The sequence below is a fragment of the Alternaria novae-zelandiae genome (assembly GCF_023758075.1).
Source record: "Alternaria novae-zelandiae strain BMP 2774 chromosome Unknown scaffold_5, whole genome shotgun sequence".
Lineage (NCBI taxonomy): Eukaryota > Fungi > Ascomycota > Dothideomycetes > Pleosporales > Pleosporaceae > Alternaria > Alternaria novae-zelandiae.
This window is the reverse complement of record NW_026056965.1, coordinates 146,592-172,859: the sequence shown is the minus strand read 5'-3', so window position 1 is coordinate 172,859 and position 26,268 is coordinate 146,592. Positions and strand designations below refer to the sequence as shown.

Below are 26,268 nucleotides of genomic sequence, written 5' to 3'. Positions count from 1 at the left end.
TGATTAGGACATTCATGTCATCGCATGTGCATAGTAGCTTTCAAAAAAGGGAGAAATGCTCATTTGATGGCGTAGTCTGCCTCAGTCCTCGTCTAACCCAAACTCCTCCCCAACCAGATCAGTCAGCTTCGCCAAGTGTTCAAACACTTCAGCATCCTGCCTAGCTACCCTAGTCGCTTTTAGAAGCAACGGGTACAGCCTATGCAAATGCCTCCTATGTTGTGACCTAACACCCGGAGCATCGGGTATAGCCTGTGGCTCGCTCTCCAACTGTTCCAGTTGCTCTAATACAAAGAGCAACTCGCGTCTCTGCGACTCTGGCGCCGGCATACGACCGCGAAGGGGCTGGTCTGCGATATACGTCTTGAGGGGAAGTGCGCATCTCAAGATGAGGCATGGGGCCGCTGCTTTGGCCAGCCAGATACGTTCGCGACTACTATCGTTCACGGCGACGAGATTGAAGAGCTCGGAAAGACAGACATAGCTCATATCTGGTCGCCAAGTGTAGTTCAGCTCGGCAGTCTGTCCAAGACGTGTTTTGTAAAGCTCCTCCAGTGGAGAGGTGCTAATGTCAGGTAGCTCTCCGGATAAAGGACTGTGTATCAGAGATGTGCTGAAGAGATTGCGCGCATAGCTTTGCCGGAGACTATGTGGGAGAGAAGTCGAGCCCAGTGGTAGGGTAACTAGGCTGCGAAATTGAGCGAAAGATTCAATGTCGAACTGTTCGTCCTTCTCTAGAGAGGCGGGTGCATTAGGCAACGATTGTGCACGCGTGATGCAGTGCGCAATATTGACAAGAGTGGTCCAGATATCCTGATTGGAGTTGACGTGTGGCAATACCGACTCAAGTATAGCTGTAGATGTTGTTGTAGCCTTTTGCCATAAGGTCGGTGCTCGACCCTCTCGTTGCCATACGTACTTCTCTTCAATCGGTTGTGCCAGACTGGTGAAAGCGAATGACAGTGCATCAGTCGTGTAGATCTCTTTCAGCTCAACATGTTTGACGACGATGTCTTGCAGCAGCGTCATTGAGGCTTTTGAGAGTGCGACAAAGGTTGGCCCGCGCTTTTCCGGGAACTTAGCCAAGGAGGTGTACGGCAGCGTAATGAACCGGCCCAACATACGTATCAGATACGGTGGAATATCGTTGTCTTCTTCCGTTTTGACCATCCTTAAGCATTCCATCACCCGATTCTGGAGAGTGGTCATAGTGTCCAAATCCGAAGAGTAAGCGACTTCGTCCGAGTTGACAACGCAAGCTTCGAGGTTCGCGAGCATCAAAGGCAGATCCTTGTTAAGGAGCCGATCAGAGAGGCGGTAGATCGCTTTGAAAGCCTCTGCATACGCAATGAAAGCGTCTTGGTTGTCCTCTTCGTGTACCTCTTGCCAAGCGTCTGAAGAGGAAAAGTAGCTTCTCCATACCGCTGCAGTCTTGAGAAGAGGATCCGTACTCCATATCTGAGCAGTTTCGGTGTGGGAGAGAACACCTGTCATTGTAGCGAACACTGAAGCGCCTAGCGCATGCGAGTGGTATTCGAAGTAGCGGTTCAGGAGTTCTAGTAGCTCTGACCATGCGTCACCAAGCTGAGACGTATCCAACTTTTCCATGTAGGTAGTGTTGAGAACGGTCAGGGTCTGAAGAACCACCTTTGTAGTCTCATCCCATTCCTTGTGCTCGTCTTTGCGTGAATTTTGTATCCGAACATCATTCTGGATGTTCAAGTTGGCCTCCACCATGCCGAACAGGATTGTACGAAGGCAAAGCAACCAAACCTCCGATGACAACTGATCTGAACAGTTCTCGAAGATCCTCTGTATAGTTTGGATCGCAGAGTGCCGCACCTCAATGCGTTCATCCGTTGTGATGGATGAGAGATTTAGCAAAACTTGAAGCCACAATGCCGCAGTCTTTCCCTCTCGTGAATCTGTGCTTACAGAATCTTCGACACCTTTCTTGTCACTGGTCTGAGTAACAGCCTCCGCCAATGAGGACAGATCGGTCCGCGACTGTAGGTAGTCTGACACATTCCAAAAGAAAGTGATTGCCTGTAACAAGTTAGATACGTATCACGCGTTTGAAAGAATAACTCACCGTAAGAGACATGTTCAAATCCTCCCTTTGGGAGCAGAACCTGCGCAGGAGTTCTAAGAGCGTTGAGAGGCAAGCATCAGGAACAGCAGTCATGAAATCTGAGCAGACGAGATTGGCTGTCGCAAAAGCCGATCGAGCAAGAGATCTTGATATGACATCCGTAGTGGAACTTGTGGCTTGACTCTTTCCAGAGGTCTCGGCATCTTCCGGATTTCCCTGCGCTGACGGCAGTTTTTGTGTGAATACGCTCATCAAGCTCTCAATGACAGAGGTCCAGCCAGCGACTAAGGACTCGCCGCATTGCTCAATCACGCTCTTGAGTGCTTCTAAAGCTATTTGATGTACCCGTATGTCAGTGTCGCTAATCGTGTCTTTGTTGACCCCATCATAATGATGGAGGTCGGTAATCTGCTTTTGCAGTGCAGCAAGTATGCGAGCCTGTATTTCTTCGCGTTGGTCGTCGGACATGGAGAGTTCAGCGATCTCCCTAACTGTCCTTGCCAAGATGTCGGCTGCCAGCAGCCTTGTAGGCGTCGCTTTTCGACTGTCAGTGGAGTAGCGTATAACCTCTCGAATCAGGATGTCCCATCCACTATCAGAGGAATCATATTGCGACAACCTGCTTTCGTTCAATGATGCCAGCTCTCCAATTTTGTTCAACGCAAATGCCGAGTCGCGGGAGTTAGCATCTGTATTGAGGCCGATTCCTGATGCGCTACCGAGACGTCGATGTGAAACCTGAGGACGGCTGGAGGTAACCGGTGTTCTCTGTCCGCTCTCTGATGGTGATACCCCGTTCAGTAATGAGCAAAGCGCTTGTAATACTTCGGAAAAGGACTCATTAGGATAGTCAACTGTACTTTCAAAGAGCCTGCGCGCAGCACTCTGGACAGCTGAGGTCTCTGCCTCTAATTTCTCAGTATTGGTATCCATGTCCGCACGGCTTCCAGATCCAGATGCGCGACTGCTGTTCTGGCTCGACAACGCCATCACTAGATCGGCTACTTGTAGCGTCTCAAAGACAATAGACCATGCTGATTGTAGCGTTGGTCCTAGTGCAATTGCAAGATTGATTAGAGCCCGCAGACACAGTAAGTTGCGAGGGCCCAGCGTGGGAGCTGTAACATCGTGTGAAGGGCGCCTGTTCTTGTCGGTGGACATTGATGAAGCTTGGCTCACAAAGCTGTCCACGCTGAGCATCCCTCTCGCATTAGAGAAGATCCCAGACTTCTCGTTAGTAGGAGATGAAGCGTTGGCTAGCAGCAAGTTCGATGGGACAGCTGCTTTACCCATAGTAGTGAGGAATGCATCTCGTGGCGTTGAGAGTCTGAGCAGTCCGGCAACCTGAGTAAACTTTTGTATGGCTCGGATCAGAGCCCTGTAATAGTCCGTATCAAGCGTAGCATTAAGGAATGTTGAGCAGGTTGCAAGTACTGCAGGCCAGCATTCCGTGACCAAGTTGGTCGATGTCTGCACGTATGAGTAAGCCGGGTGATCGGTCAGATCCAGAGGATTGACTGGTATAGTCTTTTTGCGGAAAGAATGAGTCCTCGAAAGCTTTCGAGTGTTTCGATCTGGCGATGCGACATCCGTGTCGTCTTCATTCATTTCCTCGGCTTTGGTTTTCTTCCGGCTTCTGCTCTCATGATGTACAGTAAGAGGAAGAACGAATTTTGCGAGGCTTTCAGAAATGTTGGTGATACATGTCAACACCAGACTGTAGATGTACGTTTCGGGTAGTGCAGGTGGATCGGTTTTGTCGAGGTGTTCGATGCACGGAGTTTTGAGAGAACTCCATTGCATGCTGATGCCAGAAGGACGAACATGGTTGCTAGTATCGCTCACAGAACCACCTATGACGCCAGCTAATGCGCCCGCTTCAGCGACAGCTTGATCCGATACCTCTTCTTCAAAACCAGCGGCAGCTGTTGACTGCTGACCTAAGCCAATCGCCGATGGCTTTTCAGTCGCAAGGCGCACGAAAGCCGCTAGGTTGTCTCCAAAAATGTTCTTCTTTCCGTTTTCTGCATCAAATAGGGCATAGATTGCTAGGAGAAGTCTGGAATCGGCGTAAATGCTGCGGAACACCTCGAGACAAAGAACTCTCTTCCATGCCTGAGAGGCCTCAGGATCGAGCATATGGTTCAAAAGACCGAGCGCAATCTCGCATTCGGAGGGAAGCGTGTCAAGATGATACCGAATGATCAGATGTAGTATCCGAATGATGCGCACAGTCACCGCAAAGGACAAACGATCGGATAGAGAGCGTATGATCAGCGGCATTAACTGGGTTCGCATAATGTAAATCTGTTCCGGATGCGTCGTCATAATCTTGTTGTGGTTCGACAGGATTGCTTCGATCAGCTCCAGCGTCGAGGCTGGCGGCAGCGAAGCAAATCGCATGAAGACTGGCTTCTCTCCAACAATGAGTGCGATAAGATCGGTAAACATCTGAACTCCGTCAGTGAAGCTACTGGTATTCAAGAAGATGACGGACCTTGTAGGCATCGTTCGCTGCTGGTCTGACTGAGACTTGGCCATCATCGCCTTTCACCTCGGTCACGGTAGGGATCTCCAAGGCTTTCTCTTTGCATATGGTCAGCCTATGACACGTATATTCCTTGACTCTGCATCATACCATCTTCGGACGCAACTCTGTCGAACACGACAATCACCAACTGTTGCAACGTGGCTGCAGCCGTGTTGCTGACAGCAAAGTTCTTCGCATTTTGGAGGCTTGAACATATTTGTAGAACAGCGGATAATGACTCGCTGCGTATTTCCGCGGGATAGTTCTGAAGCAGTGAAGGTAGCGCCTGCAGTATCTTCAGCTGGATATCATGGCCTGGCAGCGTTAGCTACGTCTGAAGCATTCTGCTCGGTCTTTTTACTTGATGGTACAGATTGCTTGAACGCTTCAAGCACTTCTGTTAGCCGTTCTCGTGGCAATGCTCGCGAAACGCTGAGTCTTTGGAGACATGAAATTCCAGTAGATGCAAATTTGGCATTTTGAGTTCCGCAGGCAATCAAGAAGGGCGAGATGAAATGTGGTCGTCGGGAGAGATCTTGGTTACGTCAACGTATGCAGATAACAGATAATGTGTTATCTCACCAGCCGAGAGTTGGGCCTCTGAAGTATTGGAAAGCGACTTCAAGTCCTTCAAGGCCGTCTCTGCAGCATTGCGTAGCTCGGTATTCTTGCGTTTTGCATCCTGTATGAGGTTGCCTAGTTCAGCCGCCAAGATTTGAGCTGTCATTCTTTTGATATGAGCCGAAGCATCTGGACGGTCCTTCCAGGCAAGGGAGTGACTCGAGAGTTGGGTATTGGGTTGTTGTTCTGTCGAATCGCTAAAGGCAACGTTGTCGCGTCTCGGGCGATGGGCCAAGCGATTCACGCGTGCCAGGTGAGACCCTGGTCCACGGGTGCCTCGTCATAGCCATCGACGCTAGCGGGCCCGACAGACATGTTTAGACAAACATCCATCCTGCTGCCACCCAGAACTTTACAATTGCGCTTGAGTCGAGTATACCGCCAGCAACTTACACTCTAGCTACGCTAACTACAAAGCTCAATCAAAACTCTCTACAGCCGTCAACAGCTGCCACTATCGCATAGCGGGGTCCATCCCACTTCCTCACGCGCCACACTTCTGTTCAGCCTTCACACATAACTACCGCTACTATGGGCGCTAAGGTTCCGCGCAACTTCCGCCTGCTGGAAGAGCTCGAGAAGGGCGAGAAGGGTCTCGGTGCCGGTATGGTAGATCTGTGGTATAGCCGTGGGTAACAGGGTGCTGAGAGTTTACAGAGGCCTGTTCATACGGTCTTGACAATGGCGACGACCTGCTGATGTCCGACTGGAACGGTACTATCCTCGGCCCACCACACGTATGTGCTCCTTTCTCCATGTCGTATGCTACATACTGATCCCGTCGCAGAGCGTCCACGAGAATCGCATTTACAGCGTATCGATCCACTGCGGCCCTGACTACCCCGACACTCCTCCGGAGATCAAGTTCACAACCAAGATCAACCTACCCTGCGTCAACCCTCAGAACGGAAAGGTGCAATAGTCGGAGGCGTAGATGCTGGGCGCATACTGACGATATCAGGTCGATGGGTCGAAGCTGCCATGTCTGGCTCAATGGAAGCGCGATTTCACCATGGAGACGATACTGATAGAGCTCCGAAGGTTAGAACACCCATAAGCTGAAAATAATTTGCATAATACTAATTGCGCATCAGGTATATGGCGCTGCCTCAGAACAAGAAGCTTCCACAGCCACCTGAAGGCGCGATGTTCTAGAAGAACGCGCACAGCCTGCTCCAGAAAAGATCTAAGCATCAGGCATGATATGGGCATAAGATATGATGCATGAAGGAAATGAATGCGCATGGAACGGAGTTATGGTCTGCTAGCGTAGCCATACAGCCTGACAAGAGATCAGGATTATCAACAACTTATATTACTTCATTTTGCTCCTGTCTCGTTCTTTGCGGGGTCTCTGAGGAAGCTTTCACAGCAGAATCCTGAACTCAATTACCAGCCTGGCGAATATCGAGTATCTGGATACGCGCAATGTTGTACTTTGGAAAGAGGTGGTGCGCACGTGATATCTAACATCCCAGCCCAAATCCTTCGCGTTGCGGCGCAGGCCTCGGACCTCCACCACCGAGCCATCTCATGCATGCCCCGATTCCTCCAGCCTAAACGGTCGACACAACACCGCGTAGCAGGTTAGACACTGAGCCTTTTGGTAACTACCAATAACCTCTAACATCGTTTCTAGCAATCGCTCTTTATCGAGCCTTGCTGTCGCGATGTTCCTCCGCTCCGCTCCCAGATGACGACCGAGTTTCTTTGTTCAACGCCATTCGCAACAAGTTCCGGCGGAACAGGAAGATACAGAGCCCTTATCAATTGGGTCTGAGCTTCAAAGCTGGTTATGAGGTGGGTCTATGTCACTGCAGCTTTGAATTTATCAATTGACAATGTATAGACACTCGACCATCTCGATGCCTCCGCTACTGGCAATACAGCCAGCGCAAGCACTCTGACGCAACTGATATCCCAATTGCCCCGCGGTCTAACACGCGGCCCTCCCATAAGACGGCACGAAAAGACGACGCTACCAGACCCTCCCAAAGAACGGCTTGCGTGCCTTCCACCCGAGAGAGCCGTCCTCAACGTGCGACCCTACGCAAAAACTTCGGGGCCTCGCCGCGTCCCTATCCTCGCTTCCGCAAACGGCGTACCCTTCCTGCGCCTCACGAAGCCGCAACCTCCAGCACTGAGTCGCGTCATCCAACAGCGACTACGGCGCAAAAACGAGCTCTTCGACACGAGGGTCCTCCTGGAAAACTGGTGGCTGCCCATATGTCAGCAGGAGGACGTGTGGGACGTACTCATAACCGCGCAATCGAGGGAGCGCGAAGATACTGTGAAATGGCAAACTGCGATTCGTGATTCATTGAGGGAGAACCAGGAAGCACACCAGGCGGACATCATGAAGGATAGAATGATGACGAAGAAGATGCAGAGGATCGTAGATATGGAGACTGAGCTTGCGCTCAAGGAGGGACAGACGATTGTGAGGGGAAGGAAGAGGCATCCTTTACGCATCGTCAAGCCGGAATCATGAGCACAATGTACTATGTTATGGTTTGCTGTATCTGCGCTTTGCAAGATGGGTATATGTTCGACCTGACATGCCATGCCAATGCACTGTAGTCACTATGAAGCCGCGTCAATCTTCAACTTCCCTACATCCACTCCGTCTACACCATCGTCATCGTCCTCATCATCATCCACCTTGCCGACCAAGCCCCGCTGCCACAGCTCCTTACCCGTCAACTTCTTCTCTTCCTTGACAATCCTCTTCTTCTTATCCTCCAGCTCCTTCTCCTCTTCCTTCCGCCTCTTCTCATCCCCCATCTCCTTCCTGAACCTCTCTCGCCATGCGAGGAACGTCTCTCGTGTGACCGCCTCACCCTGGAACTTCTTGTTCTCTTCCTCCTCGGCTTTGGCCTTGGCGATATCGACGAGGGCTTGCTTCGCGTTTTGGCGCTCCGTTATGAGCAGCTCGGCGCTGTCTTTGAGGACGGTTACGAGGGTGAAGACCATGGCCATGCCGAGGTTCTCTTCTATCGTCTCCGTGAGCGAGTCTAGCAGGCGTTGCTTGTCTTCTTGTATGTCGAGGTATTGGTGTCGTGGCGCGTTGGGCGGTTGTGTTACGTCGAGTCGGGGGGCTTCGTCGGGGTAGTTGGGCGGGTAGGAGACATTTAGGATGATGACAGCTGGTGGACATGAGTTTAAGTCTGTCTGTAGAGATAATGCAAGCGCATACGTTGCTCTTCTTCTGTTTCAACGTCTTCGTGGCGGCCATCGTCGAGCGTTATTGCGATTCGGAACTCTGTCTCGGAAACATCTGCGGAGTGTCAGTATATAGTAAGAAGATGTTGCGCAGGAAAGCGCCACCTGTGATCTCGTCGGGAAAGATAGACTCGAGCACCTCGCGCTCTTCTTTCTGATCTTCGATACCCATTGCGTAAAGTAGTATGGAAATTAGTAGAGTGATGGCATCTGCAAGTGACGCTGAGGCTGCTCTGGCGGGGCGCGCCTTCCCCACGTTAGCTCCGTCCGACTGCCGATCTCTAGAAATTTTTGGGAATCATGGACCGCTACATCATACATCCACAACACCACACAGATCTCACATCATGGCGAAAACGAAACCTACCGATCGCAAGGCGAAGAAGAGCGCGAAGAGCGGTGCAGTAAAAGAATCGAAGAAACCGAAGGCGTCACCAGAAGAACTTTTGATCCAAGCCGCTACCTTTTTACAAACATCGCAACCCGAAGAAGCGCTGGTCGCCGCACGAAGAGCCCTCAACCTACTTCAGCCCGGCACATCAAAACCCTCGGCTGCAGCGCTACCTGCACTGAACCTTCTCGGCGAGATCAACGTCGAATTGGGCGACCCAGACTCTGCGCGCGAAGCCTTCCAAGCAGCAATTGTAATCGACCCAGAAGGCGCGAACGATGGCGCTGAGAAGTTCTTATGGCTAGCACAATTAAACGAGGAGGGAGGCGCCGAGAGTGTGCGGTGGTTCGAGAAGGGCATTGAAGTGCTGAAGAGGGAGATCAGTGAGCTGGAAGGCAAGCGGGTGAAGAAGGACGAAGTCGAGGAGCTGCTGGAGGAGAAGAGACAAAAGATAGCGAACTCGCTCTGTGGTATTGCTGAAGTCTACATGACGGATCTGTCCTGGGAAGAAGACGCCGAAGCGCGATGCAACGCTGCCGTCACCGAAGCACTACTTTTCGCACCCGAAAACCCAGAACCACTACAAACGCTCGCATCGATACGCATCTCGCAGCTCAAGCCCGACGAAGCAAAATCCGCACTGACACGGAGCATGGATCTATGGAAAGATCTCGACCCAGACAATCCCAAGGTCCCAGACTACTCAACTCGTATCAGCCTTTCTCGCCTGCTCATGGAAGCTGAGATGGAAGACGAGGCCATCGAAGTGTTGGAGCGGTTAGTGGGCGAGAACGACGGCAGTGTCGATGCGTGGTATCTGGGCGGTTGGTGCCTGCACTTGCTGGCGGGAAAGCAAAAGACAGAGGGGGAGGAGAAGGTTGCAACATCACTACTGCGTGCCAGTCGCGATTGGCTTGAGAACTGCCTCAAGCTCTACAACATGCTGGAGTGGGAGGACGAGCGGCTGAAGGAGCACGCTGATGAGATATTGAAGGAGCTCAACGGCGTACTCGGTCCCTCTACCGGCGAGGAAGATGAGGACTGGGAAGACGCCGACGAGGAGATGGACGATGATGACGATGACGATAATGAGAAGATGGACGGCACGTGAATGTGAAAGTATAACTTTGCAGGCCGGCTTGGCCGTGTTGAGGCCGCCGATGGTCAGCGATACGCGGCTCCGCTGTGAATGGGACCGAAATTGGGGATATTGGGCAGCACGGGCAGCATGGGCAGCAATGTTGGGATGTTGCGATCGAAGTAGTACAGGCCGCGCATAGTACAAGCTGGATGTAGTGTAGATTTATTTGATACCCAGGGTGCGTGGATGGATAGCAGACGCGCGACCTGAGGCAGGCAGTTGGCAGCACCAGCGTGGGACGGGGCCCCTGCATGTGGGATGCCGCCGCGAACCTATGTAGGATGGGCACTAGGATGCTGTCAGCGGTGCCGTGACAGCTCCTGAATAGACGAAGCCACACGCCAATCATTCCCCGCTTTGCGAGCTACTGAGGTCGCGTCCCGCTTCGAGGTGCGAACGCGAAGCAGCGGCGCATCGGCGACGTGAACAGGACGTGTGTGTAGGACGAGTCGTCGCATGCGGAGCGAGTGCGCCAGTCGGTTGCAGGGCAGGCAGCCCATTGGCGCGCTGCGGTGAGGGTGTAACACCAAGGTGCGGTGGATGGGATGAGACATGGCCTGCGCTTGGCAGCTCTGTCGACGTCGCCGGCGCCGCCAACGCCACGAATAATCAATCATGCTCGTCGAGACCAAGACCGCCCTGGGGAGTTGCCGCAAAGTCAAAGTGACGCTGCGCCATCGCCCTCGCCCGCCGACGTGGTGCCTTTAGATCCCAACCCACAAAAGTCAACGCGCCCTCGCCGGCCGTCCCTCGCGCCTGCTCCGACAGATGCTCAGCAAGCCCCACACCCGTACACATCGCATTCGACGGAGAGTGCGTCGCAAACCCTCGGCCGCCCGGGCATGCCATGATCTGGTATCTTCTCTATCCGCTGCGTGGGTGAGTCGCTGCTGCCCCATCACACGCGTCCGCCTCTAAACGCTGCTCTAGTACCACTGAACCACCACGGCTCGACACCTCGCACCCCATCCGCCGCGCGTTCCAGGCCCACGGCACGGCCACGGCCCGGCATTGGCTGCTCTCCATTGTCCTGACCATCACCGTCTCTGTCCTGCTCTGCTACCAGGCCGTCTTCCAGGCCGACAGCTCCGCCGCCGCTGCCCTCCGCAACCTCCCCAAGCATGTCTGGACATCGACCACCGAGGTCGAGGGCGAGCGCCCCGCCGATGTCGTCGTGCGCCAGGTCTGGGTCCATGGCGACTACATGAATGCAATTGCCCTGCCGGTGCTGCGCGAAGCGATGCATGTCCAGGAAGTGCTCATCAACGGCGGATTTGATACGCGCGAGAGTGCTGCGTACGATGAACAGCACAGGCTCCAGCGCGATGCCCCGGGCTGCCTCGTCGCACCTGCCGGAGAGAAGTGGGGCTGGCACTCCCCGTTGATGTACTGGGACTGCTCGCTGAGCGCGCTGGAGAAAGACGACAACCTCCTCGATACCATCAACGCCCATAATCGCATCCGCTCGGCACTCAATGTCACCCTGCGCCCGAGCACCGTCTTTGCCGGCAAGTCCTTCTCGGCCACCAAACTTCGCGCCGCGGATGCGTTGGTTATCACGCTGTTCGACCAGACCAACTCGAGCTTGGGAGATACGTGGGACTCACGGTCGCGCCTTCTGGCTGATAATTTGGACCCAGACTGGACCATCTTCCCGCCCGACGGCCAGGTCGGGCGGAGTCGACTCTACGAGTTCCGGTTCAAGCCGATGACTCTGAACGACGACTTGTTCTTAGCAGCGTCCTACCTGGTGACCGCAGTTTATGTCATATGGAGGATGATGCAGCTGCGAGCAGTCAAGAGTTGGTTTGGTCTGCTTGTAACCATATGTGCCAAGGTAGGCTCACTCCACATGCTACTACTTCCACTGCTAATCACCGGGCAGATGTCTATATGCGTCATCGCCAGTTTTACACTCTGTACCTATCTTGGAATTGATTTAGCGCGAATACCCCGCCCATGGTTTCCTGGAGTTGTCTTTTGTTTTGGATTGGGCAATATGTGCGTACACTGTTGCTTCTCCTCAACCTGGCTGACACAACTAGATTTCGTTTGATTAATGTCGTCCTCGAGACACCCCCGGAGATGCCCCCTCACCAGCGAATCGGAAATGCGCTCGGTGAAGTCGGACATCTATCTCTTGCCATTGCCTTCCAAAATCTGGCCCTTTTGTACTTTTGTTCCCGGCTTGTTTCACCATGGGTAGCCGACTTTTGCGTCTTCGCTGCCGTCACCCTCGTATTCGACCTTGTTTTCCACTTGACCTTCTTTGTCGCTGTTCTCAGCGTCGACGTGCAGAGAATGGAACTTTCAGACTCACTGGACCGCGCCGATCTCCATCAAAACAACAACAAGAAAGGAACGGAGCGGCAGTCTTGGCTTGGAGCGTTGTTAGAAGGTACCCTGCCACTCAGCACGCGCTTTGCCGGCACAGTCGCGATCTGTTCTATTATTCTCGCTATCAACTGGCACTTTTTCGACAACGACGGCAAGCAATTATCCATCGATACGCTTCGCCGAAATCTCACAATGAGGAGACGGAGACGCACCCCTGACAGCACATGGAGCCCACCACCAATCAATCAGGCTAGGACACCCGCTGATTGGCTTAGGATTCAAGATCACAATACTGCCCGGGAACTATTTGGATTCATCAAGCCGGGTGCTTCAAGCTTCATAGCCCGTATTTACGACCCCATCCTCGTGGTTGCGAAAGGGGCATACGGGCGCGACCGACCTCAGCCGCCGCTGTCTTTCACCGATGGAGTCCGCCGCTTTGCGCAAGCACATGCGTTTCCGGTAGCCTTGCTCGTCGTTACGTTTATCGCGACTGTAACATTATTTATGAACTATCTTCTCTGGACTGGACTTCCGAAGACTTCTGAAGACACAGAAGATGACGAAGTCACATTGTCTATCAAGACATTGCCGACGCCGCAGAACCTTGACGTTGTACAATTGGCTTCTTGCTCGAGAGGCCATCTTGCAAGCATATCTCTTGACCGGAGCACTGCACTGTGGCTACATGGCCGCGGAGGGTATCTGCACACAACGCTGCAGACAGCAACGATGAAGCCAAAGCTCTGGCCCATATTTGCTACGGCTATGGACGATGGCGGCAACATCCTTGCAATCTGTGCAGATACTGGCCAGATCGGCTTATGGGACATCCCAGCATCACGATTCCTTCTGTTTCCGAAGATCGATATTCGTGGACAGGCGCCCGTTCTCTTTACATTTGCCTACCTTAAGACACGTTTAGATGTCGAAAAGCTCTACCTCATCATCATCACACCAGACGGACACCTGACCAGGCTCGAAGCACGCACAGGCATCCACTACACCAGGCGCATATCAAGCAGTCCCATCGTCTGCACCACAACCTACACCTCACTCAAGGGCGACACCAGCGTTGTGTTCGTAACGAAGCCTGGCGAAGTCCACATCCTGCCGCTTATGGAGGAGGGCAATACGATGTCCGAGGTAGTCGCCGGTCTCGACCCCGGGCCACCTCCAGGCAGCAACCCTGCGAAGATCCGATGTATAGAGGCTGTTCCTAGTCTGGGTCTCATCTTTGCACTCCGCGACGAGGAGGCTGAGATATTTGACTTCACGAGCCGAGCGCTCGTACACTCTTTCCAGATCGGCCACGTCAAGCCGCACTCCTTCAGAGTCTTGTATCCCATGCGACGGACATGTCAATGTGGAGCTCCAACAGTGAATTCGCTTGCTGTCGCATATACAGAGCAAGAAACAGACCACATGATCATGCAAAGTTTCTCTCTTGACGACAACACGTCGTCACAAATATGTCTCGGAAAACCGCTCGATAGGGAGAAGCACGGATGCCGTGGGCTCGACCATGCAAACGAGGCCGTACATTACGTCGAGCCTGTCGGAGTGTGGGAGGCTACGGATGCGCTCAGTGTCGTGGGGATCAGAAGGTGTATACAGTCACCTACGCCATCGTCCACGACTTCAGGCACTGATGAATCTAGCCAAGGCGTGGATCCAGTGGCGCTCACGTCGGCTCTCAAGCAGCGAGCTCAAAACCAAGGCAGTCCGAAGGCTACCAATTCCTTAGGGGGAGTATTTGCCAAGGGCAGTCGAAAAGGCTTCGTTGGCGACACGGACACATGGGAGGCCTGGACACTCTCAAGCACAGGCGAGTTTCGCTCACGACCACTCGTTCCGGATAACCTGGATGGAACCACAGAGGTCCCTTTTGAAGACGAGCTTTTCGTGACAGCTCCTGGCCCAATGACTAGATTAGGGAAACGCAGTGTAGTCGTCGGCTTTGGCAACACCGTCAAGGTCATCACGTTGGGTAAAGAGTCGTTCGATGGCTTGACAAACCTCCAGAGTAACGCCATGGATATTGGCCTTGGGTCGTACAAGTGGAGGGCCCGCAGAGGCACTGGCAGGAAAGTACAGTGAGGATTTGCATATGTTCGGCGCAACGGTACAGACGGGCTCGGGATTTGGGTGGTGGATGTGATCTACGTGCAACTTCAGCTCTGGTGTTAGACTACGGATATACCCTATGCGCAGTAAGCGCGGCGTTTTCAGTGAGGCTCTTTCGGCCTTGGCCTCAGTGGGGAGATTAGCAATGTACTATATGATTGTTCGCAGCGACTGGAGGCTTCACTTGAGCGTCATGGAGCCAACGTGTACATCAACCTGTGGCAATGCTCCATCAAGCAGGTGGTTTGCCGACACCCAATCGGCGGCATGAAGCGCACCTATAGCTTGAATAGCGAGAGTCGAAGCCCCGCAGCGACGTCGATGTGCATAGACAGCCACAAGTCGCACATACCGAGCCGGCTATCCGCCTAGGCAGACGGCAGTGGTGAGCAGGCTGCATCGCCGTATGTAACAACGAGGGACAGGATCAAGCTTGGGTTGGACCGCGCGTTGGGTGCATTGCATTGATATCCACAGGCCGAGGGACGTCATGTGGCGTGTGGCTGAGGCGGGCAGTTGTGCAAGGGCAAGGTCCTCAGACGGTGTGGTTTTGCGGGGCTAGAACAGGGGAAGAGCCCTTGAGAAAAGGGCCCACGCGACCCCCGTGGGTAGTCGATCGAATCGCGGCACATGCTCAGTCCAACCCTCCCTCCATACAAGACATCCCGACCGCCCAGAGCCGCACGTATCTTCCTTTTTCTTTTGCGCGCAGCCATTGCTATCCCCAATTGGTACGTCATGGCCCCCTCCGACTGCGAGTGTGGTTGTTCAGAATTTACCCTTTCACATGCGCCGAAGCCACCATCCATGTCCTCTCGACTCTCCCACCGCCCAGCCAGCACCACATCACACTCAAAGACTGACCATGGCGTAGTTCAAGCATCATTATGAGTAAAGCACAATCACCATACGACTCACTCCGGAACATACCGCAGTACTACGACAACTCGGACTCGGAGAAGTCGGCCCTCAACCTCATACTTGCGCTGCGGCCAGAATGGGAGGAAACCAAGGACACAATTGAGTTTGTGCGGTTTACCGATGGCATTACGAACACGGTATGCATATGCTCGCAGCCATGCACTGGCCACGGCCCCCTTTCTCCACGCATGGCTAAGACGACGGATAGCTTCTGAAAGCGGTGAACAACCTGCCCGGCCTGTCCAAGACCGAGGTCGACGACGACGCGATTCTGCTGCGAGCATACGGAAAGGGAACAGACGTCCTCATAGACCGCGAGAGTACGTGACCATGCACCGCCGCCACGACCGAGACTAAACAAGAAAACTAGAGGAAACCCGCTCCCACTCGCTGCTCGCACGCCACAATCTCGCACCCTCTCTGTACGCGCGGTTTGAAAATGGTCTCCTATACAAGTACATTCCAGGCGACGTATGCACGCCTGAAGATTTGCGACGGCCAGACGTATGGCGAGGAGTAGCACAGAGGCTGGGAGAATGGCATGCCACATTACCTATATCGAGCATTAGCAGCACATGTCCCGCGCCCGCACAACTCACATCTCACAACAACAAGCGTGCGTCTCTAGCCGCCATGGCGACCCTCACGCCAGGCAAGCCCATCCCGAATGTGTGGACAACAATGCAGAAATGGATCCTCGCGCTGCCGACCGACACAACGGCGCAGGCCGAGCGGCGCGATGAGCTCATGCAGGAACTCGAAAGCTTAGTAGCGTTATTGGGTGACACGCCCGGTGTAGGCGGCTCGAATCCGTTTGTCTTCGCCCATTGCGACCTCCTCTCCGGCAACGTGATTCTCGAGCCTACGCCGTCCTCTGCCTCTGCCTCGCGCCGATCTAGTGCGTCGAGCGGGTCCGACTCGCCCGACACAGCGGCTGCATGCGTGTCGTTTATCGACTACGAGTACGCAACTCCTGCTCCTGCTTCCTTTGACATTGCAAACCACTTCGCCGAATGGGGCGGTTTCGACTGCGATTACAACGCCATGCCCACACGCACCACTCGCCGCGCTTTTCTCCGCGAATACCTCCGCAGCTTCAACGCGCACCAGAATAAAAGTTACAAGGAGGAGGAGCTCGAGATGCTGTTTGAGCAGGTCGATCGCTTCCGTGGCGTTCCGGGGTTTTATTGGGGCATCTGGGCGTTGATCCAGGCGCAGATTTCGCTCATCGAGTTCGACTATGCGAGTTACGCTGAGATACGGTTGGGCGAATACTTTGCGTGGAAGAAGACGCTTGATGGGGGTGCGGAAACGGAGAATGAGCGGATGGTGCTGAGGGAGAAGGTTTGGGCGTCAGAAGAGTAGGCGATGGTATGACGTTGCCGGCATGGGCATGCCTAGGAGTTTGGAAGAGTGGAGAAAGCTGGTTCGGCTGAACATTCAACATGCGATTTTCCTTATTGTTCCATAGGGGCGGGCGCCTTTTTTTCTTGTTCGCTATCAGCTAGAGCACTCACCTTGTTCGCCGTTTTTTTTTAAGACACGCTTAGTACGTTTAATACCAACTTAGAGCACGTTCGTTATGGGACTGTTACCAACTCATGAAACTGGAGCATACGTCGACGTTAAGACGCCCACTTTGCAGTGTTAGTGGGTAGTGGTGGTGGTCAGTGGAGGAGTCCGTGATGTTATCGGGTAGGAGCGGAGTACATAAACCCGATATAGAGGTAGAGAAACATGACAGAATAGAGGAAGGTGTTCCATCATTACATCTTTGTGATTATGCTTAAACTAGCATCGGCTATGCTCCATATAGACTACTATAGTGTGTGGGTGAGCACGATCTTAGATACCACTCTACCATTGAAAGTCAGTCGCATACAAAGACTTGAATGCTTCATCACATACATCACCCCACTTCTATTCTTCCACATACAACCATTGGATTGAAAGGAGTTCCTCGGTCGCCTGTGATAGCTGCCCGTCGCCGCACTCACTATATGAGCACCGGAGATGCCCATTCCTTCACATACGACCATAGGATCATGAAAATTAGGCTTCCCGTCCGCTCAGCCATATACAAGCATGATACCGGCGCATTAGTACTCGGGTGGGTGACCACCGGGGAATACGCGCTGTTGTATGTTTTTGGAGTTTTTTGTGGTGTTGATGAAGTTTTTTTTTTGCATGTGGGGCGGCCGAACACAGTCCGAACCCTCTGCATGAGGTCTACATCTCCGTATACATTTTTCTCTATCAATAGAAGATATTGCGACGCAGCTAAAAGGTTGTCATCGACAGCGGGCTAAGGAAGCCACAGTGCAGGGGCGTCGTGGTAGCTGTGGAGGACGGCAGGCCTTAGACCTGCACTATAGCGGATTCATTCTTCAGCGCTTCGGACAAAGATGAATCATCGATGATAATGCTTGAGGGCGCGCTGTTGCTATCTGTGGCGGTATCTTGCAGTGTGATGCCAGCACCATTCGCGGCTTGTACACCGCCTGTGATGGCCGTGGTGAACACGAAAGCCCGGTGGAAAACCCGGCGCTGATGATTATTGCCCTGGAACATACTTTTGTTGATTCCCAATGACGGGAGCTGTCTTATTAAGCAGTTTGAGCAGCTTTTTATTACAGCCAATATGTTAGTAGGTGGTGACGCGGTCCTGGCGACGTGATGCGCAAGAATTGCCCTTCTTACGATTGGAAAGCCAATTTGTGTGCTTGCTGTCCTAGATTGCTACTCATCTGGGGGAAGTGATGGGCTTCTATTCACGATAATGATAGAAGCGGGCTGACGGGACTCTGCTGCTTTGGTCAAAGGAAAGCGGTAGCTGGTACTCTCTTGTGTTGACTAAACGACGAGGCTCTTTAATACCTCGTCGAAAGCCTCCCAATTTCAAAATACGTTGATGGAGACATTCATGTTTTATGTTTCGTACGTTACGCCAGAAAGCACCCTGGAGGTAATCGCCGATATTCCTGTTGACACGCTGATATCGACATGGAGTATGTATACGCCTGGAGTATACATGAAGGCGCATACAAATTGTAAAGACTCTTTGTATCTGCCTAGGTGTTTCTTCAAGAAGACTGTTATTATAGCCAGACGCTGGACTGTATCGCGTAACAGCCTCGTAACAGCTGTACAGTACTGCAGGTCCACCAGGGTAGCCATTCCACACGGCATAGTGTGCGAGGTACTTTCTTCCAAGCTGCGGAAGCCCTCCTTGATTGAGCTTGTACCGTCTTTTCAGCATTGCAGCGGAGCTGGAAGATCGGTGGATGATGATGACACTTGGAGTGGCACCATTGGCGGTGTGGGCGGTTAGCGAGAAGTGGTGTGATGTCTTTTCAGCACTTGCGTGAAGATAACCCCTCGGTGCTGTTTAATTCTTTGGCTTTGTGGTGCAGCTGAGAAGCTGTCATCTACAGCAGGAGAAGGAGGTCGTAGCAGCTGTGGATCACTGCAGCCCCATCGAAGGTCGTCCAAGCAGCATAGTGAGCTAGATATTTCTTGCCGATGTTCGTAAGGCCATCTTGGAGGCTGTCGGTACCATCCTTCCAGCTTCCCGGGGCTTTGGCCGAAGAGCGATTGACGACTGTGACGCTCGGAGGCTCCATAGCAGCCGCAGTCAAGGCAAAGCGGTATGATGTTCGACGCTCTGGTGACGACCCATCTCCCTTGCAACGAGACTCATGCATCGCTAGTTCGTAAAGGTCGGCAAAAAAGCCGCCACATTCGTCTTTCTGGCACTGGTATGGCCCTCGGCTGTCCTTGGTGTGGCTGCGTGTATGGTTCGCCAACCCTGTTGGGGTATCAGAGATATGCGTACACCCAACGACCGCACGCCAAGTGCACTCAGGCAGCCGAGAGTGCTGGTTTGCTGCCTGATGGCTGACAGACTTGACATCGCAGCCTTTGGGACATGGTATCTTCGAAGTGCCGTCTGGCATAGGGTCACTGGCGTAGGAGATCACCAGCTCATCGTTGGGCGGCAGGGCGACGTGTCGGAGGCGGGGCTTGGTGAAGAACGTTCCGACGCTTCTTTGCTTGGAACTATCAAAACCCTTTCCGCTTCGATAGCCATACCGAGTCGAAGTGGAATAAGTGGAATCTAGATTTCGTGTCGCAGTTTGCAGCATACGTATCACTATATCTTGATAACTAGTCAGTCTATAAGACAACGTATGCTCCTGCCCTAACATATTCTCTGCGGAATGCCATACGTATTGTAGCTACCCCGAGTAGTGGGATAGTAGTCATGGATAACTCGCGCTTGCGCGACGGGCTCGCCGTGCGTCGTGATTGCTGCATCTCCAGTTCGTACAAGTCGGTGTGGAAGTTGCCACAGCCCTCTACGCAGCACTGGTATGGGCTGCGGCTGTCTTTTCGGTGAGCGCGCGTGGTATGCTAGCGCCTTCGCTGTCGGGAGTCTTTGTCGCAACCGATGTGTGGTTGCTATGGGCAAGAGAAAGTAGATTTTGGTGGTAGACTGCACTGCGAATTCTTCTTGTGCCCGTTCACGTTGGTCTTACAAACATCTCCGGGTCCACTGAATAGGGTGTGACTATGTCCTCATGTGCATGCACAACTCCCACATGCTGTGCAACTCCTCTCAAAGTCGGGAAGTAGCTATTTGCGTGACGGCATCGCCCACTATATTTGAATGGACAAGGCCATATCGATCGTTCCTTGAATAGTTGTGTCGCTATCATGTACAACAGCTGTGATAGGGAGAGAAAAGCGAGGAAGCTGTGTAAAGCGTTCGAAGGCGAAGAGGCATTCAGAAGTATTGCCGTTTGGGCGCGACAGGATATTCGGGCTGTGCACACGGCGGAATGTCTCGAGATGTTCAAAAGATATGCGACTCTTGGTTGTGACTTCTTTTGTCCTTGTCGTGGCTGGCTGAGCGCAGTTTTGATAGAGTTGTGCGGGCCATCGAATAAGACAACAAAGAGTGGAGTGGAGTGGAGGAAGGAGAAGTCACTGGCGATTTGTGTGTCTTGAATCTGCGCTAGCGCTGCTGCCTAGTGGATCTGAGTATGCAAATCTGGTGACGGTGATATCCCGGGCTTGCTAGTAAAGTGAGCAGCCGGTTCTCGCGCGAGCCCTACGTCGACCTATCAAGTGAGTGTAAGTATTTCCGCGGGCTCATTGTTATGGCTGAGTCTTGCCTTCGCTACACTTGTTGTATCGAGTTGTAGTACTTCGGCAGCATGTAAACGAGATTGTGGCCGGAATGGGAAGCGAGATAAGTGACTTTACTCCCAACAAGGCCCCAAGCCTGTTTGTAGCCCGTCAATCCCAGTTCAGATTATTGATGACTCTCCGTATATGCTGCGCTCCCAACGCCTCGCAGCTCGTCGAGCTGTCGCATTCAGGTCTTCCAGCGTGTAGCTGCCTCATCTCATCGCTCCAGGAATGCTCGCCGTTGTGCCAAGTCTCTTGCCTCGCTTCGCTCTCCTTCACCAAGTCCAAAAATGGTCGTGGGTTGCTCCCTCCGCCATAGATCTCCGTCTTGAGTGCAGTCTTGACTAGTCTCCTCCAATCCTTTGCCTCGATCTCAATATTGAATCCCATTGGACAGTCAAGGGTACCGGTATGCAGATGTTGCAAAGCTGCGCTGTTATCGCCGATACGAAATGGTTTCTTCTGACCAGTCTCTCCCATACGCGCGGCTTCGCGATCGACCTCATTTAACACCTTGTTGAAGCGTTCCACTACCGCTTTCATCACAGAAACTATCGACTGTACATTCTGGATCGCGGAATATGATTCTTTTGGACATTGCTTACAATGTATCAGATCCGAGAGCGCTGACATTGCTTTTCGTAAGGGTATGATAACTTGGGGAAAGTGAAAGGTAACAACAGCTTGCAACTCGGTGAGTATTAGCCATGTCGTTGTAAGACACGTGCACTGCCCTGAACCTGATTGATCGGGAACTGGGTCGGGAAGACTAGTTGGCTGAATGTCCGGTGGCAGGTCGGGCTGGAAATTCCACAATGCTGGATCCAGGGGCGGGTCCAGATTGTACCTGCAATAACTTTAGCACTGGTCGAGACATATCAAGATAGCTTGACATACATGTTATCAGACCCAGATGCCGTCCCAGACGGATCTTGAAAGGTAAAGTCATAGTGCTGTGGCGTCACGATTCCGCATCCTGCTGATCCATCTGACGATTGCACGTCCTGTAGAAGTGAGGGAGAAGTCAGATTGTCCAGATCTAACAAATTTGGAACACCAGAGAAGTCGTTCCAGACGTTGCTGAAGTCGTCTTGCACTACCGCAGGTAATCCCGTCATCTCGTCCGGTTCGTCCTCTCGCATTCTTTTTCTGGGGCGACCCATCTGCTTTTGCGGCGAATAAACACAATCAATCTTTTCTCTCTCGCAACGAACACATCTTGGAGTGTGGCCAGAGCATTTCAACTTTCGTGTCCCTGGGCATAGTTGAGCGTCGCGCGGGGCAGATGGAAGCCTAGCTTGAGGTACTCACGGCACTCATCACAAGCCGCATGTAGTTTTGCCGCTGGTTGCTTATGCTGCTGCACCATCGTATAGTGTTGGGTCACGGAGATGCCGAGACCAGAGAAGCAATAGCGCTGAAAGTGGAGATGTCGAACCCAGTATCAGAATGATGTTGTGGTTCAGCATGGGATCGGGGATCGTACTCCGAGGACGCCTAAATTCGCCAGCTCTGTATGCACATCCCCATGAAGAATGGCTGCGCAGACTAGCCCCACCTTGATGACGGATAACGTGTTGGATTGTCGAATACCGACACATGGGGTTCGGGGTCCTTGTCTCCACGCATGTTAGGTAAGCTGTTTGATGGTCGACTATTCCAATCTGAAACATAGCTATCCGCGGCCGCATAGGGCCGATTTGATTGTGCGTAACCTTGGAAAATTCGCTGTGACAGGCGGGGGTCACATGTGAGTTGGCAGTAGTAGAACCAAACACAACAAAACCCGTCAACTCTGAGGGAAAAGCAGGTGCGAACGCTAGCCACAGAAGTGAGGCTACGTGTGACAGGATTCACGCCGAGCCGCGCTCATTGTCCAATGCCATGCTGTGCTGGGCTTTTTGCAGCAGGTCGGAGGCTGAGTACGGCTCCGAATATCGATGGGACTGTGCGAGCCACCCTGCGACCCAGCGCGCTGGATGTGGCAGACAACCTTACTGTTTCACACATTCTACACCGCTCTTGACGTGGTATCTTGGACCTTTTCCAGAGCCTACGCGCAATCGCGCAACTGCGCAGAAAATGTTAGTGAAGGCACCAATTTCGCCAATCAATCTGAGAACAGAGGCGCATACCGCGCGCATCTGCCAATCTACGATTGATGGAAAGGGCGCAGCTGCTCCGCCTTCTTTTTCCATCTCGCCCGTCTTGGGTTGGCTCTTCGTAAGCACCTCCACCGGTTGGTATACAGAGTGCAGCTGACTGGGGTACCCCATGTCCGATGGCGCGCGCCCTATTGTAGAGGCGCACAAAAGCTGATGCCTGATTGCTAGTGGTTGCGACTCTGGAGGACGGTACTGTTACCATGGTCGCGAGGTTCGACGACTTTTTTCTGTGGGTAGACGAGCGACCCAAAGCTCTCCAGCCGTCAGGAACAGACGCGATTGTACCTGGGATGCCATGGATAGGCCGCGCAACAGCATCCAAGGATGTAATCGTGCGCGCTCTGTCGCGAACGTGATGCCTGGTTAGCCGCATCGGGCCCTAGGGCTGATGGAAGATGGCGCCGGTGGGAGAAGTCATTGGTTGGGAGCCACCGACACTGCTGCACCTTTTGTGAGTCACAGCAATCGGCCCTTCCTGGCGCCGCGCTCGCTTCGGGTTACTTTTAATCCCCCACTTCCCTCGCTGCCTGAATTTCTCCTTCCCATTCACCTCACCATACTACACCACGAAACAATACACAAGACAGTCACGAACAATGGCTGCCTTTTAACTTCCCCCGCATCTCGCCGTCCGCTAACCGCCGACATATCTATACCCACTATCCCCACTTCAACTCCAACCTCAGAGTCTTCCTTTCCGGAACCTCTGAACTCAAGTCTCGCCTCGCGCAACTTCAGTTCGCCGTCTCCCCTCCCGTTCGACTTCACGTCGACCATCACGGCTTCTCAACAGTCATCATGGCTTTCTTCACCAGCTCCCCACGCCTCCCGGCAACCAAAACATACGAGTCAACAAGCATTCGCCCATCCGCAGTCGGACTTCGTGCTCTACGATCAACCTCAGGTCTCCCAGCGGCCTCTGCGAGCACCGAGCGCGCCTCAGCCTGGGCATACGTTTAACAACGGCCAGCACTTCTACGCAAATTCTGCCCCGTCATCTACTACAGAATTCCAACAGCCACGGTTACGCCAACGTCCTCCGGTTCCACTGTTCCCCAGCTCTAGCAACAACATTCCTCAACTGCACAACGTCCCAAACATGGCAGGTACGACGCACGCTTTCCCCGCTCTCGATCGCGAGCTCACGTTCCCCGCAGACTTGAACAGCAACAACTCCTTCGACTCGGGCGCAAGCCTGATGTCCAACTTCAACAACGGAGGCTTTTCTATGGACCAGGTGTCCGCATTCACGGCGATCAACGATCCTTCCGTTGCCGCCGGGTCTACGCGCACCGTGTCCCCCAAGGACATCTTCAATGATGGCTTTGGGTCTGCACCCCCTTCTACGGCGTTCACAAACTTAACTTCCCCTGATATTGGTGATTCCCCCTTCATCAACGATAGCTTCGAGTGCTCCCCGATGTTCAACGGCGAGCCTGTTATTTCCGACACGAGCGACTGGTTCTCTCTGTTCCCCGAGCAGGAGACCAAGATTCCTGATACTGTCTATGCACCTGCTGTCTCCATGCCCATGGACCGCACTATCAGCAGCCAGTCTATGGAGCGATCTGGTTCTTCCAGCACCGGCTCGCCCCTCGTTTTGGACAACTACTCTCGACGCAAGTCATCTGTCACCAACTCACCCGCAACAAACGGCATCAGCAAGTCTCGTCGGCGCAAGGGTCCTCTGCCCAGCATCACCGTCGACCCTAGCGACAAGATCGCTCTGAAGCGCGCACGCAATACCCTTGCTGCTCGTGAGTCGCGACAACGGAAGTTTGACCATGTCAGCACCCTCGAGGCTCGCAATTCTGAGCTCGAAGCTGAGGTCGAAAAGTGGAAGAGCATTGCTATGGCTCATGGATACAGCGGACAATGAATGTCCTCGTCTCTCTCATATGGTTCCCGGTGGTCGTAAGGAGCTGGTGAAGAAACCAGCCTTGCCTTTCGGCAAAAGTTTTCCTATCCGTGTTGTTTCCCGCGGTATTTCCTTTCGCTTCTGTCGCCTCCCCGTCACTGGATGGATGGTGTTTTCGCGCTTCTGTCCTTATGTTTTATCGCCGGTGTGCAGTCTCCCCCTTGTGGTTTTCGATTGACTCCGCCTGGTGCAGGTGGTAATGTGGTGTGGTTCGTTTCTGATGCATTCATAGTTGCGGAGAGCTTTCGTGCTGAAGTCTCCGGGATAGTCTCCTTATATATACATTTACACGATTCACGAATGACTCTTTGCCGCAGTGACTCTTGTGATGTTGTATGACTCAGACTTGGCCAACTCAGACTGTGGCGATAGTGACTGTTGCCTATGACTCCCACTGACGCATGTTGGTCGTGACTGATTAGGTGGCCTGTTCGCTCGCACGACATGATGTGGACTGTTGACGTGATAGTATTGCGACGGTACACTACCTAGGTAGGTTGTCGTTTTGTGCTGATGGTGAACATAGCCATCTCTGATGGTGAACATAGCCATCTCTGAAGGATGACTGCTGTCCAAGGCATACCCCTGACTGCACCTGGCCATAGTGAATGGTCATCACGACCTATCTCATGTCGATCAATATTCTGTCTTCATGTGTTCGCATGTGGGATCCACTCGCTTGGTTCGCAGTCCATGGTGGGGTATCTCCACCTCACGAACAAAGGCTTCGCCCATCCCCCGCCCCTCCTTAGTGCAGCTCTACAGCACTGGTGACCAAGTATATAAATGTATTAAATGCTGTTTTCTGCATGAAGTTATCAAATGGCAAGATGGCCGAGTGGTCTAAGGCGCTGCGTTTAGGTCGTTCTAAACATCCTCCGCAGTCTTCACGGGCGTGGGTTCGAATCCCACTCTTGTCAGCACTTCTAACTGCCCAATCTTTTTGCCTCCATCTATGATCTGGGCTTCTCTTTTTTGCTGATGGTAGAAGCTGAAGGTGGTAGCTATCTCGTGGCTTGCGCTGGCGAGTCTACGCAGCAGATGCGCAACGCAGATACGGATTTTATCAATCGCACAGAATGCTTTGAAAGTGGTAGAGTGCGAGATCTTCTTTTCTCTTTTGCTCTGAGCCTGCGAACGAATCTCAGCTCCCAGCTATCTTTAATCACTCGCTTACGCCAAATCTTCACATTCCTCATCACACCCTCAAGGTTTGCTCACCTGGACTATCTCCTACAGTACTACAACCGCCTTCCGAGCGCACGCCTTCTCTCCAGCAGACCGCGACATCCCGCATAAGGACTCTACACAACCACAAAGATCGGCTGTCAAGCAAAAGCAGCGTCGACTTTACCCATCAGGTACCATGCCTACTCAACCCGACGACCTGCTTCTGTCGGTATGTTGTCGCACTCTTTCCATCGTGTCAGAACTTCCAATGTTGTCGGCAATGGAGCGTGGATGCACCATTAACTCAGGCTAGCTCCAATCCTCCCTCCGCAATGCGCTCGCGACATTCGGCCCAAACAGCACTCAATATCGTAATATCAAGTTGATGGTGGATGAGTATATGGCTAAGGTCGCTATGGAGGGGCTTTCCATTTCTTCGA

General features: G+C 52.9%; 8 protein-coding genes and 1 non-coding gene across 9 annotated transcripts; 7 read left to right on the top strand and 2 right to left on the bottom strand.

Moving 5' to 3' along the window:
• Nucleotides 1–81: 81 nt before the first annotated feature.
• J4E88_003102 (uncharacterized protein) lies at nucleotides 82–5,349 on the bottom strand (the record flags this gene model as incomplete). The annotated part of the gene is made up of 5 exons (XM_049396756.1): nucleotides 82–2,046; nucleotides 2,093–4,543; nucleotides 4,590–4,678; nucleotides 4,731–4,937; nucleotides 5,205–5,349. 5 exons carry the CDS (start codon nucleotides 5,347–5,349, stop codon nucleotides 82–84), a joined length of 4,857 nt encoding a protein of 1,618 aa, XP_049257098.1.
• Nucleotides 5,350–5,774: 425 nt separating this feature from the next.
• SPM2 (Ubiquitin-conjugating enzyme spm2) lies at nucleotides 5,775–6,398 on the top strand (the record flags this gene model as incomplete). Its single annotated transcript, XM_049396755.1, has 5 exons — nucleotides 5,775–5,847; nucleotides 5,901–5,980; nucleotides 6,031–6,156; nucleotides 6,205–6,284; nucleotides 6,338–6,398. 5 exons carry the CDS (start codon nucleotides 5,775–5,777, stop codon nucleotides 6,396–6,398), a joined length of 420 nt encoding a protein of 139 aa, XP_049257097.1.
• Nucleotides 6,399–6,780: 382 nt separating this feature from the next.
• On the top strand, nucleotides 6,781–7,734 carry J4E88_003100 (uncharacterized protein; the record flags this gene model as incomplete). Its single annotated transcript, XM_049396754.1, has 3 exons — nucleotides 6,781–6,829; nucleotides 6,883–7,043; nucleotides 7,093–7,734. The coding sequence occupies 3 exons, from the start codon at nucleotides 6,781–6,783 to the stop codon at nucleotides 7,732–7,734; spliced, it is 852 nt and encodes a 283-aa protein (XP_049257096.1).
• Nucleotides 7,735–7,826: 92 nt separating this feature from the next.
• Nucleotides 7,827–8,637, bottom strand: J4E88_003099 (uncharacterized protein; the record flags this gene model as incomplete). The annotated part of the gene is made up of 3 exons (XM_049396753.1): nucleotides 7,827–8,389; nucleotides 8,440–8,520; nucleotides 8,568–8,637. The coding sequence occupies 3 exons, from the start codon at nucleotides 8,635–8,637 to the stop codon at nucleotides 7,827–7,829; spliced, it is 714 nt and encodes a 237-aa protein (XP_049257095.1).
• A 175-nt stretch (nucleotides 8,638–8,812) lies between these two features.
• J4E88_003098 (uncharacterized protein) lies at nucleotides 8,813–9,967 on the top strand (the record flags this gene model as incomplete). The annotated part of the gene is made up of 1 exon (XM_049396752.1): nucleotides 8,813–9,967. One exon carries the CDS (start codon nucleotides 8,813–8,815, stop codon nucleotides 9,965–9,967), a length of 1,155 nt encoding a protein of 384 aa, XP_049257094.1.
• Nucleotides 9,968–10,844: 877 nt separating this feature from the next.
• On the top strand, nucleotides 10,845–14,434 carry J4E88_003097 (uncharacterized protein; the record flags this gene model as incomplete). The annotated part of the gene is made up of 4 exons (XM_049396751.1): nucleotides 10,845–10,876; nucleotides 10,928–11,834; nucleotides 11,883–11,998; nucleotides 12,043–14,434. 4 exons carry the CDS (start codon nucleotides 10,845–10,847, stop codon nucleotides 14,432–14,434), a joined length of 3,447 nt encoding a protein of 1,148 aa, XP_049257093.1.
• A 914-nt stretch (nucleotides 14,435–15,348) lies between these two features.
• J4E88_003096 (uncharacterized protein) lies at nucleotides 15,349–16,747 on the top strand (the record flags this gene model as incomplete). Its single annotated transcript, XM_049396750.1, has 3 exons — nucleotides 15,349–15,519; nucleotides 15,591–15,702; nucleotides 15,753–16,747. The coding sequence occupies 3 exons, from the start codon at nucleotides 15,349–15,351 to the stop codon at nucleotides 16,745–16,747; spliced, it is 1,278 nt and encodes a 425-aa protein (XP_049257092.1).
• A 7,092-nt stretch (nucleotides 16,748–23,839) lies between these two features.
• On the top strand, nucleotides 23,840–24,619 carry J4E88_003095 (uncharacterized protein; the record flags this gene model as incomplete). Its single annotated transcript, XM_049396749.1, has 1 exon — nucleotides 23,840–24,619. One exon carries the CDS (start codon nucleotides 23,840–23,842, stop codon nucleotides 24,617–24,619), a length of 780 nt encoding a protein of 259 aa, XP_049257091.1.
• Nucleotides 24,620–25,482: 863 nt separating this feature from the next.
• On the top strand, nucleotides 25,483–25,578 carry J4E88_003094. The gene has a single exon. It is a non-coding gene; the product is annotated as a tRNA-Leu (tRNA).
• The last annotated feature ends 690 nt before the right edge of the window (nucleotides 25,579–26,268 follow it).